The following is a 15,895-nucleotide window of genomic DNA, read 5'->3' on the forward strand; positions in this document are numbered from 1 at the left end:
AGATTTTTGTGTGATTTATTATTGTTTAAAATTTAATATTTAGGAGGCAAATTTGTGTTTATAAACTTCTATAAATAATTATTAAGCATTTATAAATGATTTAAAATTGTTAATTTTATTATTTTCATAACAAACTATGACTATTTATGAAAATGGGTTTTAAAGTAAATTTGAAAGTGATATTAAATTTGAAATAAATTTAATTCCTATAAAATTTTGAAATTCACTTATTTTAATATTATTTGCAAAAACATATTCAATCAAAACTATCAAATAAACTAAAATTTAAATGAAAAACATTGAATTTTTTTTTGCATTATCATCTAAGAGTATCGTCACCACCGAAATAAACTTTTTTCACAGTTCTCATAATATAGCAATGAATTGGTCCTCATAATATAGCAATAAAATAGGTGATTTTTTTCTTCATGCTGATACATGAGTATAAATATTTACAAAATAACTAACTTATAATAATTAGTTAAGTTTTACTTTTATTTATTTATAAATTTTATCCTTTATAATAATTACCCAAAACGTAAGTAGCTTCACCACTTTTCAAGACCATTGAGAACATTCCTACACCAGTAGGTCCAGGACTAGTATTCTCAGAACCTTGGTCTTTGACGTTGCTCTTCATGAGTTCGTATACCAGAACAACAAGAGATCTATTCGGTCTTGACACACTGATGGCACTTCCTATGTTGTGGAGAATAAATATCCCTAGTTCTTTGATCGCTTTCCACATTGCTATAATGCTATTCTAGATCAATCAGATCAAGATTTGAAATATTTTGTTTGATTCAGTTAATGTAAGTTGTGACATCTAATCAGATACAAGACGGGCACATGGAACATTAGCCGGTCTAAACCCCCAAAGGATCCCATATAGCAATACATGATATTTCACTGGTTGAGGCCGATCTAAAAACCTAAAAGAGCCATTGCCTAAGAAACGATTGTTTATTTTATACACAGAAGTAATAATGGCCTTTTGTATACACATACATTGATGTTTTTCTACTGATTTAGTATTTGATGATGTCAGTGTGACCACCCGAGTTTAAGCAAGTTAATGCGTACCTGTATGTGAATTGCTAACGGAAAATAAATAACGCCAACCCCATTGCTAGATCTAAGCATAGTGTAACATTAAAAAGATAAAGGGGTTGATCGGTAATGGTGTAACTTTAAAAAAAAATCTCTAATTAAGATTTTAGCTTTGAATATTTTGCTATGGCTGTAAAACTAAAGCTTTGGAAAGCACATAATATTTTCGGTACGAATTTATCTTTCTACAGCACATTAACTAACGAAAATTTAAAAAAAAATGGCTGTGAACTTATGAAAATGAATAAAGCATGATTGGTGTTTCAAAAGAAAAAAAAAAGAATAAAGCATGATTGATGTAGATTTAGGGTCCTAGACATAATTATTGCTGTGCACATTAATATCAAAGACTTTACCAATCAAATTCAAAGATATTAAAACAGAAAGAGAGAGAACCAGAATAAGTTCTTGTCTAAAAATCTCAAAAAAAAAGAAAAAAAATTCTAAGTTACTCTTCTGTTATCGGTACTTCATAACTGGTTTACTTATATATTATTAAAACTGAAATATTTTTAAAATTTTTTTGAAACATATATAGCAGTATAAAATATATAATGAGTTTTATAAATATGAATGCCAATTAGCTTGATACAATTTCTATATCTATATCTATATCAAATCTGGTGTACATGGTTCTAAATCTTCTGTAAATGCTGTGGGGGTCGAGGGTATTGGCATCACTAGACAATAAGGGTATGTGGAACTGGAATGTGAGGCACAAATATGGTCAAGAACTCAATGTTAGTATCCGGAACAAAGAGAGATCTCTAAATTTCAGAAAAGAGAAAAAACAAAGAGAGATCTCTCTACACTGAGGCTAAGGCTTCTATTGGTAAACAAAGAGAGATCTCACAAATATTGCTACAGCTGATGAAGAAGTAGAAGCAGTATGCTGCAGAAGATGTATGCTTTTATTAAAATTTTTAATAAGATGATTGGTAAAACAGTAGAATTATACAATTTTAATTTTTTATAAAAGTTAGTATATAATAAATTTATTTTAAAATTAAATATATTAAATTATAATATATAATTAATAATATATTTGTTACTAAAAATAATGAATCTCAATTAATAACATAAATTAATATAAATTTTAAATGTGAAATATTATTATTTAAAAAAAATATATTTTTAAATATATATTTATTTTTGGATATAAAATAATTTTGAAAATTATTAAATAAAAACAAAAAAATATTTTGGATATAAATAATTTGAATATTATAAAACAAAATAAATAAATTATCATTATATATACATCTTTTTATTTTATATATTAATATAGAAAAGAGATATAATTAATCTATTTTATTTACTAATTTCAAAATTAGGTTTATATCGAAAATTTTATTTTAAAAATAAAATTTACAATTAAAATATCTATTTTTAAAATAATATTTTGCATTTACAATATAATATAATTTATATAATTAAATTATATTTTAAATGTGAAATACTATTTTAAAAAATATTTATATTCTAAATTTATTATATAAATCAAAATTTCATTTTCTGGATATAAAAATAATTTTATGATATTATTAAATCAAATAAATGAACTAATTATATTTATTTATTAAATTTATAAATTGTAAATACAAATGCTTTTCTAAAAGCTTCACATGAGAACATTTGCCAAAAAGTATTTGGAGAGCATTATGAGAGCATTAGCATTTAGTAAATACTTTTTTAAATAATTTTCTAACAAATGTTGATTGGATAATGTGGAGTATAATGTTAATGCTAATGCTCTAGCAAGCCACCTTTTTAAGCTCCATTTTGAGAAAAGCCAAAGGTCCCGTTTGATTTAGACTCATTTTATCGCTATTGTTTTTTTTCTTATATATTTTGAGGTTATTATTAATTAGACCACGAGAGTGTGGCCATAATAGCATAAAACCACTTCTCTCACTTTCAGGAATGAGTTTCGAAAGGCCAAAGGTCCCGTTTGATTTAGAGTCTCGCTGGTTTTCCGTTACCACCCAAAAATACAATTTTTGCGGTTATTAACGGTTCACACCGTTTCAAAATAATCATATAAATTAATACAAATCATTTCGTACCACTCCGAACCTCTTAAAATCAAAAGTTGGTTACAGTTAGCTTTTGCAGTTACGAACAGTTGTAGATGTATAAATAAATATAAAATTAACTTTTAAAAATATTTTAAAATTTTAAATTAAAAATGGAATGTTATAAACAAAAATATATACACATTTTATATATTAATTTAAATTGACAAAACAGTATCTTAATTTGTTTTATAAAAACTTTAAATTAGATATTCATTAGAATTTTAAAAACTAATATACATACATATATAAAGATATAAACATATATGAAAATAAAGAAAAATATTCTTTTAAAAGTTTTAAATAAATGTTCAAAAAATATTAAAATTATAACTTTCAACTAATTAAAAAATTAAACAAATAAATAAATATAATAATATTATTAATCATATTATATTAATAATTGTTATATTTTATTCCAATAGTATATTTTTATATTATTATTAAACCGCAGCAATATCTCATAATCAATCAGTCACAAATATCATGCAAAAGTAACAATTTTCAAACGTTGTATTAGTCATACAAAACGCTAAATAACGCTTGAAACTGTAACCATCCGTATCGACAAATTCCCGCATCCGTAAACGTTGCGTTTGAACCAGTCGGACCCTAGACTCATTATCACTATTGTTTTTTTTATATATTTGAGGTTATTATTAACGAAAATTTACTTAAATAGCACACATTTTAAGATTTATTACCAGAACCAAATAAACTTTTTATTATTACTACCATTTTTAATACTAATCTGCCCTTTTATTACGTTGTGATGAAAGGTATTTATATGAATGCCATTATTTTTTCATGCCACATAAGTAAAAGACCGGCGTGACGTAGAAAATCATTAACTTGTATTAATGAATTCAATCGTAAAAGGATATGAAAGGATCGATGTTAGTGACAATTGATTTACTGAAATCGGGATGCTTTATAAGATAACGGCTGACTTTCAAACATAAGTTACACGTATTCAGTTGATTTAGTTGATTTATATTCACTTAATATTGATAAGAGGAGATTAAATATAATTTTTTAAGTAATTCAATTACATTTTTTTATTTTAGTATGTTTGAAGTATGACTGAGTTATATAAACAACACGGCTGAGTTATCTAAATGACACAACTGAAAATTATAAATATTTTTTGATTATAGAGTATATTTGAGGCATGCTTGAGTTGTATAAACGACACAGCTGAGATATATAAACGACAAGGCTGAGTTGTGTAAACATAGCAGAAGTTAGATATAAAATACACGGTTGAGTTCTGTTTCAGACAGATAAAACACAAAATACTCGTTCAATGCACCATTCCCGTGATAACTCATCCATGTCTCCAAGCTTCATAGAACTCCTCCGCATCATCTCTGTTGAATCTGTCACTTCTCTCCGTCTCTTCCATTCTTTTTCGTTTAAGTTTCTCTGTCACTCAAATCCCAAAAAAATATTTGGATTATCAAATTCTGGGAATCAAATCACAAACAATATGAAATCTGATAGAGAGTGAGAGACATACGTCAATCAAAACAAAAACAAAAGCAAAATGCACATTTTAAAAAAAAATGTACATAATGAAACCAAATCTATCACATGCAGAAACAAAAAATCAAACTTTTAACAATATAATCACCTACCTCTTGATACATGTGAGATTGAGATGGTCATTAATCCAACCAAGAATATATTTCTTCCAACAAATTATACATTGTCCATCATACACTCGACAAACTTCAATGAATACATACCACAATCGCTAACTTGTGTGTTTTTGGAATGTATTTGCCTTTTTCATCGGAACGAACACTGCTTATAACTAAGTTTTCATAGATTGACAGGAAATAACTCAGCCACAATTGTATATATAAATCAGTCAGAACATAAAATAATTCAGCCATAACATTAATAAAACTCAACAATAAACTCGAAAATATCAAAGTAAAGCGTCGAAACATACTAGAGAAAACAATTTCAGGCGATTTCGGAGAAGATGATTTCAGAATTGATGATTTTGGAGAAGACAATGTCGATTTAAATAGCGATGAAAATTTAATCGACGAAGGAAATTTTTAATTTTTTTTAACAACGTAAAATTTAAGTTAATCTTCAATTTATTGATATTACAATTATTAGTGATGTGAATTTGTTAATTAAAATTAATCGCAATAAAAAACTAAGAAAGAGTTTTTAATACTATAATTTATTAGAGATAAAAAAACATTTTAGTAATTTAAAATTTTCTACGACACACACTACAGTAAGATAACAACTTTTCTATGTTATTCTACTAAAAATCTATATTATTAATTAGACCACGAGAGTGTGGTGTTTATAGCATAAAGCCACTTCTGTCAGTTTCAGGAATGCGTTTCAAATCACGATGGTAACGACTTGCAATGCAATCAATACGAAAGAATAGTCTCTTTTTCTATCACGAGTTGCAGCCCGTCATGAAAATAGCCGTTTTGTCTATATATTTAGGAGAAGAATCGTTGACGGTTTTGTTAGCAAAACTTAGCTGTACGTGGGCTCCATTACACATACAGACTTAAATAGGAACTATATCTTGGGGTATTAATTTTCAGTTTTAATTTTTATTTATTTATACTAAATAGTATATTTATAATATTTGATCGTTTTATATTGACTAAGCTAGGAATATGTATTTGGGTATCCACTCGAATTCGGTTAAAATTTATTCGGGTTTGAAATTTTTGAGTTAAAGATTCTAGCTCTATTCGGATATTTATAAACTTTGATTCCGGTTTGATTTAGATCTTTGCGGGTTTGATAACCTGTTTAAATTATTTTAAAATTTTCGAAATTTATATATCTTTAAATATCTTTAAATCTAAAAAATATAACATGTAAATTTGAGTAATGTAAGTTAAAGTATCTAAATTAAAAATTAAAATAAATTTAACTTGAATATTTGGATGAAGAATAAATATACATATATTTAAATATTTTTGGTGTTTTGATTATTGTTTATCTATTTTAGATGTTTACTTTTGACTATTTTTTATATTTCAAATCAACTTAAAATAGCTTATATCTTGGATATTAACTCGAAAATAGCTAACATATTGAAGTATATAAATATAATTTAAATACATTTGAATATCCGAAATATTTCGTTCGAATAAGGTTTAGTTATGGTTACCAAAATGGTAAATCCGTTTGGATATTATCTAGTTTCGGTTCAAATTTGGTAATATTTTTTTCGTTCAGATTTGTTCAATGAAGAGTTGATATTATAATTTCAATGAATCGTTTGTTCAATAAAAATCGTTTGTCCATTAAACACATTAATCAAAGTGAAAAATGTATTTTTTTAATTTGACATTGATTTAATTGAGAAGTTAATGAAGTGTATTTAATTCAAATTTAATTTTAGAAAACACATTAATGTAAGTGGAAAAGACAACATTAAAATATGAAGTATTATTTAATTGTGTATTTAATTCAAATTTAATTTGGAAAACACATTAATTAAATTGGAAAAGACAACATTAAAATAGGAAATATTATTTAATGTCAGTGGCATGGAAGTGTAAATAACACTTAAAACTAAGAGACATTTTATATGTGTACTTTTCTTTTAATAATATAGATAATAATTAGACTAATTTTTTATCTAAAATCATAGAGAAGATGATAAGTACGAAAATTAACTAAAATTATAGAAAATATAACAAGTAAGTAAATTTATTTCTCAAATAGTAGTAAAGACTTAATGAATGGTTTAATTTTCATATGTAATCATATCTATTGAATATTTAAATTCATTAAATTTATAGTGCATTTCTCATACGTAGGCAAACAAATCACAAACTAATTAGTCAGAAAAAGCTGCTTTAAAATTGTGCAGATGTGGATTGTGCTTTTGAAAAATAAACTTAAATGAACTAGTAACAGAGGCTGACGTATCGGCATTTAGAAAGAAAAAAAAACTCTATATGTATGTTGTGTGGTGTCGGTCTGTGACGAGTAGGAAATAATATACAAAATCAAAGGTTAAGAAAAAAAAAATGGGTGAGGAGAAGAAGCAGCAGCACTTCGTGCTAGTACATGGTGCATGCCACGGCGCCTGGTGCTGGTACAAGGTTAAGCCGCTTCTAGAGGCCGCCGGCCACCGCGTAACCGCCTTAGACCTTGCTGCTTCGGGTATAGACACAACCAGGTCTATCACTGAAATCTCCACATGCGAACAATACTCTGAGCCATTGATACAGCTAATCGCCTCATTACCAAGTGATGAGAAGGTTGTGCTCGTTGGTCATAGCTTCGGAGGGTACAGCTTAGCAATGGCCATGGATAAGTTTCCAGACAAAATCTCTGGCTCAGTCTTCGTGACTGCTTTCATGCCCGATACCAAACACTCACCATCGTTTGTCGTAGATAAGGTTTGATCTTGTTTTTAACGACCATTACTTTTTTCCTGTTTAGAGCCAAATCTTAAAGAATTGGAATTTAAACAAAAGTAATTACGAGCTTAAACTATCTAGACATTAATTTTTTCATCCGCAACACTTCATTCTAGATATCATTAGGTCTTCTATACATGTTATCTTGTGGTTATCTAAGAAATATCACTACAAGATGGGGCAGTATGACGTGGAAATCGTCCAAATGATCAATCCATAGCTCTTATCCTAATTTTGAACTATGGATTTTCAACTTAAAACACGCAAATAGCATTGAATGGATTTTGTCATCCAGTTAGATATATCTTTAGTTTGACTTTGATGTGAGACATGTTGACACTTGCAATTTACAGTTTTATTAATTTTGTTTTATTTTTTTGTGCAAGCCCAAACTTTTCATTCATGATTAAAAAGTCATAATGCCTAAGTCCTTTTTGGGTACAGAGTCAACATTTGCTGTTCTAAGAATAAAATTAAACTGGATAAAGTTAAAAAATTGGGATGAGAAATAGATGTCGTTTAGGATTTCTGCTATTTCCAAGTTCCTGAGGTGGTTGTTGATTAGGTTGATGAAAATCTGAGAATCAGAGAAAATAAGGAGGGAATCTCTTCCACAATTAAAGGTAGAGATTGGGGCTTTTTGCAAAGCCAAAATTTCCGCCATAAAGGGAATTACTTTTGTTCTTCTAAACCAATCAATTTACTCTTCCACAAGGGAATTACTACATGTTGCATAACCCAAAAATCAACATCTTAAATTATGTGGCCATCATTCAATACCATAATAGTCCTAACCAATCACCCAACCAATATAGAACTGATAAGGATGTGATACATACAGATTTTCCCTTTCTCGAGTCTTTATAACTTGTGGGGTAGATCTCCATTTTTAAAGTCTTTATGATATGTGGTGTATATATATATATATATATTTTTTTTTTTTTGTAAACTGCATACTAAGTGGTGTATATATGCAATAGCCATAAGCCCATAAAGGTAGAAAGAATCCGGATATTCGAAAAAATTAAAGTATTCAAATCTAAATTTGAATTTGTCAGATCAGTAGATTTAGTATTCGGATTCAGATACATAGTTCATAAAAATATTTAAAAGATAAAGTATTTTAAAGTACTAAAATTCTAAAAATAATATATATATTAAATAGTTCTACAAGATTTATCAATACATATTTTCTATATAATATTAAAAACAAGATTTATCAATACACATATGTATATAATAATAAATATTAAAATATATAAAACTAATTTTATGTATAAATATTAATATATCAAATGTAATTACTAATAAAATTAAAATTTTAATATATTTTTAAAACACATATATAGATCTAGATATTCGGACCTAAAAATCAAAAGATCCGGATCTGGATTTGATTTTGACTATTATCCGGATCCGAATTCGGACTCCCGAATATCTTATTTACGGAGCGGAATTCGGATAATAAATCTAGTCCTAAATAAACCTATATTAAAAATATTTAACGTGTATGCAGGGCCGTCTAATAATTTGGACTTCTAATTATGTAACAAGAACCCAAGTTCTCTAAGAAAAGTACTGTAAAGTCATAATAATTTTGTTTTGGACCCTATACAAAAGCACCACTTGCACTTGGCTAGAGACCCTATACAAAAGCACCCCCTATATATATGTTACCTATCTCACATATCCTATTTCTTCCCTATTGAACGTGTATGTGGGTAGTACAGTGAGTTTAATTTCATCTATTTTACTAAAAGTCTCACTTTCATCTATTTTACTAAAAGTCCAAGTAGTGTACTTTCATAGTGGTTAAAAGTTTTACCGCCATAGCATTCTATAATTTAATTGTCTTTAACCAGAAAGATACATCTAAATTTTAACTCTGTGATCACGTACAAGTTTGCACGGGAGACGCCACCAGAAGCATGGTTGGGCTCGGAGTTAAAACCGTATGGCTCAGACAATTCCGGTGTGTCAATGTTTTTCAGCACTGAGTGCATGAAGCACGCTCTCTATCAACTTTCTCCTGTTGAGGTAATTTGATGTATCATCATCAACATACCATAATGATAAAATGATAAATACTCATGTATGTGGTAATCTTGATTTAGGATATTGAGCTTGGATTGCTTCTAAAGAGGCCTGGATCATTGTTCATCAACGATTTAACCAAGGTGGAGAACTTTTCGGACAGAGGGTATGGATCTGTTCATCGAGCTTACATTGTGTGCAAAGAGGACAAAATAATTACAAAAGAACTTCAATGGTGGATGATTGATAATTATCCGGCGAAAGTAGTGAAGGAGATGGAAGACACAGATCATATGCCAATGTTCAGCAAGCCTCAGTTACTAAGTGACTATCTCTTGGAAATCGCGGAAAAGTTCTCTTAAATTATCTTGTTATGAAAATGTATTTGGATACAAATAAGTGTTGTCCTGCAAATGGGTCTTTCTAAAGATCAGGACTTTTATCGCGTTCAATGTTTGACATCTATTTAAAATAAACTTAAACAGTCAATGTAGTGTTGGTTTGGCATTCTCTAGATCTAAGAGAACGACCAAAAACAAACAAAAAGTATATGTGAGAAAGTCGTCTATATAAGTGTTAGCCAAGATGTAGAAGTAAAGAAAACAATAGATAAGGAGTACAAGAAGCGGTTTGCCCTCGTCCATGGGCTCTGCCACAGCGCATGGACTAGTTTATAATCAAGTTGTTTCCAAGGAAATAAATAATTTCTTTTTCCTCTTCTTTTGTTGTTAAGTTCTTAAATACATCTCTCAAAAATTTGATTTCCAACAGCTATTCAGCATCTTTAAGAGAAGAATCTTAAGCATATACCTCTTCTTGCAGCTATCATCAAAGAAGTGCAAGAAATGAGGGCTAACAAGAACTTGCTATTAAGCCTAGTAAATCTAATTTGAGAATAACATGTCACCTTATTATTTGTCAACAACGTAACTATTGTACCTACTTTTGTTCCACCAGCATACATATATTGTATACAAAGTGGACAAAGCCATTGCAGAATAAATTCAACGGTGAATAAAAATCTAGCAAACTTTTTGGTAGATATATGTGTCAATGTTCTGCAAGTCTCAATTACTAAATGACCAGCTCTTGGAGAAAATCACTTCAACTAACTTTCTACAGATATGTAAATGAATTAGGTATGATTTAAGTGCATGTTCTAAAATGGATCTTTCCAAATATGACTTCATTGCTTTCTATGGATCTCAGAGAATGACAAAAAACAATCACTATATTGTTGAACCAAGAGGCTTAAAGTAAATAAGACAATGGAGAAGGAGAACAAGAAGCGGTTTGTGCTTGTCCATGGGCTCTGCCACGGCGCGTGGACATAGTACGAGGTGAAAACGCAGCTGGTGGTTGCAGGTCACAGCGTTACCTCAATGGATCTTGCTGCATCGGGTATAAACATGACAAGACTAGAAGAGATTCAGACTTTGAAGGATTACGCCAGAGTACTTCTTCTTCAGTCAGAAATGCAGTAACTGGGGCAAAAGTGATACATCATAACTGGAAGTTACTTCATCCATAATAGCTCAAGCGACCAAGCATAGTCTGCCAAGCCGCGGTTATGTTCACAACCGTGCCTAAAACATGTTAGAGAAGAATCATAAATTACGACATGAAAAAAGTAACACACAGAATCGTGCCTAAGATAGCATCACTCAAACCAATTACGCAGAGCATTTTTTTGTGTGAAAAAAGAAAAAAAAAACTGCATTGAAAGAGGATAAAGCTCATTTCACAAGAGCATCAAAGATCGATGATCCGTAATGGAAGAGACAGTGTTCTGCAATCTTAAAGAGAGACAAATAAGTAACTAAAGCATAAATTTCCTTACAGAAATCTGTCACTTTGTCTGAGTATATTGTGGGACATCCATTCAATTGCTCAAAATAGTCGTTTTAAAGCTCTGCATTCTTTTAAGCATATCCTTAGAAAACAAAAACTAAAGCATTCTCACTAAAATTAAAAACAACACAAACACATACAAACATGGATCTTAGCTTTGCGTATATCAAACGTAAATGCAAGAAAAATAGGTATAGAATCTCCAAGGAGACGCTTTGTGAACAAACAATCGAATCACATATCTCTAAGTTTGCTGAGATTAACCGGAGATATAACTTTAATATCACCATACAACAATTGCTTCGCGATGATAACATTTGCTGCTTCACTCGGATGATAAGGATCCCAAAACACATACTTGTCCCTTTCCTCGCACAAACTCGAAGTCGGTCCGCACGGTATTATACCTGCATACTGTCCTCCATTACCGCAACAAGCCTTTGTCGCAGATTTGAACCCTTTAAGGTATATAAAACGTGCGTATATGTTAGTAATGTGCGTGTAGGAATTACAGAAGAATTAAACAAATATATTTATTACCGTATTTTTTGTAGTTAGTGATGAGTTCCATGACCAAATCGTAGACATTTGCATGCACGAACATTGCTCCAGGAAGCTTCTTGTTTAGGTCCTCCAATAAACTCTTTAGTCGAACGTTGTATTGATTTGCTAGCTTATTAGCCAAGTCCACACACTCGTCTTCGTTTAATTGATTAATGGTTTTCTGGTACGGTATGCATCCGATCGGTCCAACGTTCCCGATCACAAACTTCCTCGCATCCAATTGATACAACCTCTGCATCGTCATTAATTGTAAGCTTATAACGTATGATGCAAAGGTAAGAAAACTCTGTTGGTTTTGCTTACGGTTAGTTGGTCGCGTAGATGATCAAGCATGTCGCCAATAAAAATATCAGGAGTTTCCGTGAGCCGTGTTCCAACAGAGAGAAGTGGGAATAGATAGTTGTTGAGGAAGTCGTTGGCTCCGATAGTGATTGAGAATATTGATTTCTTGCTTATATACTCTTTTGCTTTGTCCTTTCCAAGTAGGCCATCGAATTGTTTACGTGTGGTGTTGAAGAAATCTACTTGTACATCCATACCTAACCTATTCACCTACCAAATATTTACATTTTTGCACAAAAATTAGAAGTCTAAAAATACATTTTTAACATATTATCAAATCCAGATAACTAAAACTTACAAAGATTCTTCCAGTTGCATTCATGATTCCTCCTCCTCCAGACGCGTAATTCACACCGGCTAATAAAGCTTTTCCGGTAGCGTTTGGTGCTAAGAAAGGGATCGCATAGTTCGCTGACCCAAGTTCTTCCCCTGAAATATCATAAATCAAACCGTTCATAAAGTAAAAGTAACATGTGTACACCAAATAAACATCAATATCATATATATTAATGATGTATACCACATATCATCTACTATATATATGTGTTACAGAATATAGATAGTAGTTCTCCGTACCAACGATGTCACCAATGGTACGGCCATTAGTAAACCGACCGGTAGGGTTTCCTCCGGAGGCTTTGAAATCGATACCATTAGGCTTCATATTGGCCCTAGACAAGGTCGGTAGATAATTATTGTTTCCAGCATCGACTAGAGAATCTCCAAATATAAACGAAGCTCCTAATCCGCCGTTTTTGTTATCATTATTGGTAACTCCACGACCAGCAGCTCCCACTAGAGCAGTGAGAGTTAAGAAGAAGGAGAACAGGAAGAGAGTCACGTCCATATCTCTTCTCGGACTAGAAGCTTTTGTGGTCATTTCTCAGGATTTTGAGAAGTTTAGGTTCTTCTGTTTGAAATTTATATTAATAAAAGATGGGGTTGGGATCGAAAGGAAACTTGTGAGATTGTATTTCAAGATTTTTCAAGAGGTGGTTCATCAACGTGGACTAGTTTTTCCTTTTGCTTGTGAGCCTTTGATTCGTTGGACGCTTGAGATCTCCGGATATAGACTCATATCTAATCCAAGTAGTTCACATTTGTTGGACAAATAAAATATCAAATTCCAAGAAGAAAAGTAATTACTACTGCACATCATTCCAAAAATTTATTTATTACTACTTTTTACAACCAAATGAAAATACAAGTAGTATATATTTTAATTCATATATGTAAAGCGTACAAAATTGAGGTAGTAGTGGAGGAGAAGTTACAAAATATTTAAGTAATTTTTAATAAAATATGTTTTAGTTTTTATCATATACTATTTCTGTATTTTGTAGAAATTAGTAAATGAGAGATGTTCCTCTAAAAGAGATTAGGTGTTAATTTGGTCAAGAAGGTGAGACTCTTTCTTTTATTTGGAATTTTCTCAAAAAGTTGAAACTTCATTACTCATATGTAATTTGCAGAAAGTAATAGTAATTTTCTTTTACACCTTTCCATATTCCCTCGCTGATATTGCAATTAGAAAAAAATTTAAAAGAAAAAGATTTTAACTTCTAAGACCAATCAAATATTCAAATCAGAGTAGTGAACTGATGATGTGACCCCAAATCAAGCTTCTGCATCACTTTCCTTTCATGAAGCAAAACAACTTACGAACATTGTTGATGATGATCTTCCTAATGAAGTACGACAGCTTCAGACTATGGAAAGTCAAAATGGTGATTCCTTGAAGAAAGAGGAAGATGAAAACACAAACGAGAATCCGTTCAGCTAAAAGGGCACTGAGTTTCGTCTTGCCCTCATGATCTAACTCCATTGGTTGATGATCTTCAGGATCTTGAGCCGCCAAAAAATGAATGTAGAATATTTTGCAATTTTCTTGGAATAACAAATATAAACATTAATTAAGAAAAAGGAAAAGGAGGCGATAAAAATCAAGGAAAATAGAAAAAAAAAACTAAAATAAAGAAGAGCATTGTAATAGTGGAAAATAAATATATACTTACTATAAATTGTTTATAATCATAATTCTATAATACGCTTACTTAGGGTTTATTGTAATCAACCTCTCCGCTACAGTATATCATCCTACGAAACCAGCAACGCACGTAACTCTTAGATTCTAGAGCTATGCTCCAACTCATGAGCATTAAGGCGGCCGAAAAGAAAAGATGGTATGTTTCTTTTATGTTTCAAAGTTTTCGTACTGCAAGCCCTTGTTCAAAAAAAAAAGTTTTCGTACTGTAAGCAACTCACTTCTGTTGTTTGAATTTGCCTTATTTTTCTTTACAGCAAAAGAGGCGGCCAAAGTATGAACAATCAAGTAGTTGTGAATGAAGATAGGATCAGTGAGTTGCCTGAGGCTTTGATTCTGCAGATACTATCTTTCCTACCTACCAAATCTGCACTAACTACTAGTGTTTTGTCTAAACAATGGCAATTTCTATGGAAGATGATGCCTGAACTCAAGTTTGATTATTGTGATCACAAAGATGACGTTGGGATATTTTTCAAGAATGTTCGCAGCTCTTTGCTTTCCAATACAGCTCCTGTGCTAGAGAGTTTACATCTCAAATTTCATCCGGACAACCGTAGTGGTGTGGATTTTGGAATGTTGATTAAAACTGCAAAGGCACGACATGTGCGCAAGTTGGTGCTGGATGCTGGATATACAAATTGTTACAAGATTCCTCAAAGCTTGTATGACAATGAAACACTAGAGACCTTGATACTCAAGGCTCGTGTTGCTATAGAGAAACCTAATAAAGTTTGTTTGAAGTCCCTTAAAACTCTGCATCTTCACGCTGTGAACATCACAGACAGAGCATGGGTTTTTAAGTTTTTATCTGGTTGCCCTAATCTTGAAGATTTGTTGGTGTGTCTTTATCCGCAGTCGAGTGTGAAGACTTTAACTATTGCCCACCCAACCTTACAAAGACTATCAGTTTATAACAAGCGTGGTCGTTTATATAAATGGGGGTGTTTCATAGATGCTCCTGATTTGAAATACTTTTGCATTGAAGGGGATCATGGTCTCTGCAGGTTTCGTATGTCTAACAATGTGACGAAGCTGATGGAGGCAAATATATCTGACGTTTACATCTGTTATATAATCATTGACAATATTCTGGTATCTCTAACTTCAGCCAAACACCTTTCCTTGAAATTATTACCCCATAAGGTAGATTTTTAAGGTTTTCTTGAAATTATTTTGAGATATTACAATGTTTCTGTACTAATATTTCTTTCATGCATTTTAAGATTCCTACCGCTACCATCTTCCACCAGCTGGTACATTTGGAGCTATTTTCATATAGAGGATTACGGTGGGATCTACTCATTTTCATGCTCGATAGCTCTCCTAAATTACAAGTCCTCGAGCTAATTCATGTAAGTAATGTTCTTCTATTAGAAACTTTTACAGCTTCGTACTAGCTAGGTTTTAAATGGCACATGGCTATGTAAGGGGATGAATGTCTGCCT

The 15,895-nt window shown here is 30.9% G+C and overlaps 3 protein-coding genes across 3 annotated transcripts; 2 read left to right on the forward strand and 1 right to left on the reverse strand.

The window, feature by feature from the left end:
* Nucleotides 1-7,100: 7,100 nt before the first annotated feature.
* On the forward strand, nucleotides 7,101-10,139 carry LOC108806392 (methylesterase 2). Its single transcript, XM_018578493.2, has 3 exons — nucleotides 7,101-7,591; nucleotides 9,515-9,649; nucleotides 9,727-10,139. Exons 1-3 carry the CDS (start codon nucleotides 7,217-7,219, stop codon nucleotides 10,006-10,008), a joined length of 792 nt encoding a protein of 263 aa, XP_018433995.2. The 5' UTR covers nucleotides 7,101-7,216; the 3' UTR covers nucleotides 10,009-10,139.
* A 1,441-nt stretch (nucleotides 10,140-11,580) lies between these two features.
* Nucleotides 11,581-13,322, reverse strand: LOC108835256 (GDSL esterase/lipase At2g23540-like). The gene is made up of 5 exons (XM_056988363.1): nucleotides 12,980-13,322; nucleotides 12,702-12,832; nucleotides 12,365-12,613; nucleotides 12,038-12,293; nucleotides 11,581-11,955 (listed from the first exon to the last, which is right to left on the reverse strand). Exons 1-5 carry the CDS (start codon nucleotides 13,281-13,283, stop codon nucleotides 11,732-11,734), a joined length of 1,164 nt encoding a protein of 387 aa, XP_056844343.1. The 5' UTR covers nucleotides 13,284-13,322; the 3' UTR covers nucleotides 11,581-11,731.
* A 1,145-nt stretch (nucleotides 13,323-14,467) lies between these two features.
* On the forward strand, nucleotides 14,468-15,673 carry LOC108808538 (putative F-box/FBD/LRR-repeat protein At4g13965). The gene is made up of 2 exons (XM_056988610.1): nucleotides 14,468-14,586; nucleotides 14,705-15,673. The coding sequence occupies exons 1-2, from the start codon at nucleotides 14,543-14,545 to the stop codon at nucleotides 15,603-15,605; spliced, it is 945 nt and encodes a 314-aa protein (XP_056844590.1). The 5' UTR covers nucleotides 14,468-14,542; the 3' UTR covers nucleotides 15,606-15,673.
* Nucleotides 15,674-15,895: the final 222 nt, after the last annotated feature.

The sequence above is a fragment of the Raphanus sativus genome, chromosome 6 (assembly GCF_000801105.2).
Source record: "Raphanus sativus cultivar WK10039 chromosome 6, ASM80110v3, whole genome shotgun sequence".
In the NCBI taxonomy this organism is placed as follows: domain Eukaryota; kingdom Viridiplantae; phylum Streptophyta; class Magnoliopsida; order Brassicales; family Brassicaceae; genus Raphanus; species Raphanus sativus.

Bases quoted from the DNA above. Each gene is read 5' to 3' on its own strand.
- LOC108806392 (XM_018578493.2), top strand. From the start codon at position 7,217: ATGGGTGAGGAGAAGAAGCAGCAGCACTTCGTGCTAGTACATGGTGCA. The intron at 7,592-9,514 runs GTTTGATCTTGT...ATCACGTACAAG, and splicing joins CATCGTTTGTCGTAGATAAG to TTTGCACGGGAGACGCCACC. The intron at 9,650-9,726 runs GTAATTTGATGT...ATCTTGATTTAG, and splicing joins ATCAACTTTCTCCTGTTGAG to GATATTGAGCTTGGATTGCT.
- LOC108835256 (XM_056988363.1), bottom strand. From the start codon at position 13,283: ATGACCACAAAAGCTTCTAGTCCGAGAAGAGATATGGACGTGACTCTC. The intron at 12,833-12,979 runs GTACGGAGAACT...ATGATATTTCAG, and splicing joins TACCATTGGTGACATCGTTG to GGGAAGAACTTGGGTCAGCG. The intron at 12,294-12,364 runs GTAAGCAAAACC...ATGACGATGCAG, and splicing joins ATCTACGCGACCAACTAACC to AGGTTGTATCAATTGGATGC.
- LOC108808538 (XM_056988610.1), top strand. From the start codon at position 14,543: ATGCTCCAACTCATGAGCATTAAGGCGGCCGAAAAGAAAAGATG. The intron at 14,587-14,704 runs GTATGTTTCTTT...TTTTCTTTACAG, and splicing joins GCGGCCGAAAAGAAAAGATG to CAAAAGAGGCGGCCAAAGTA.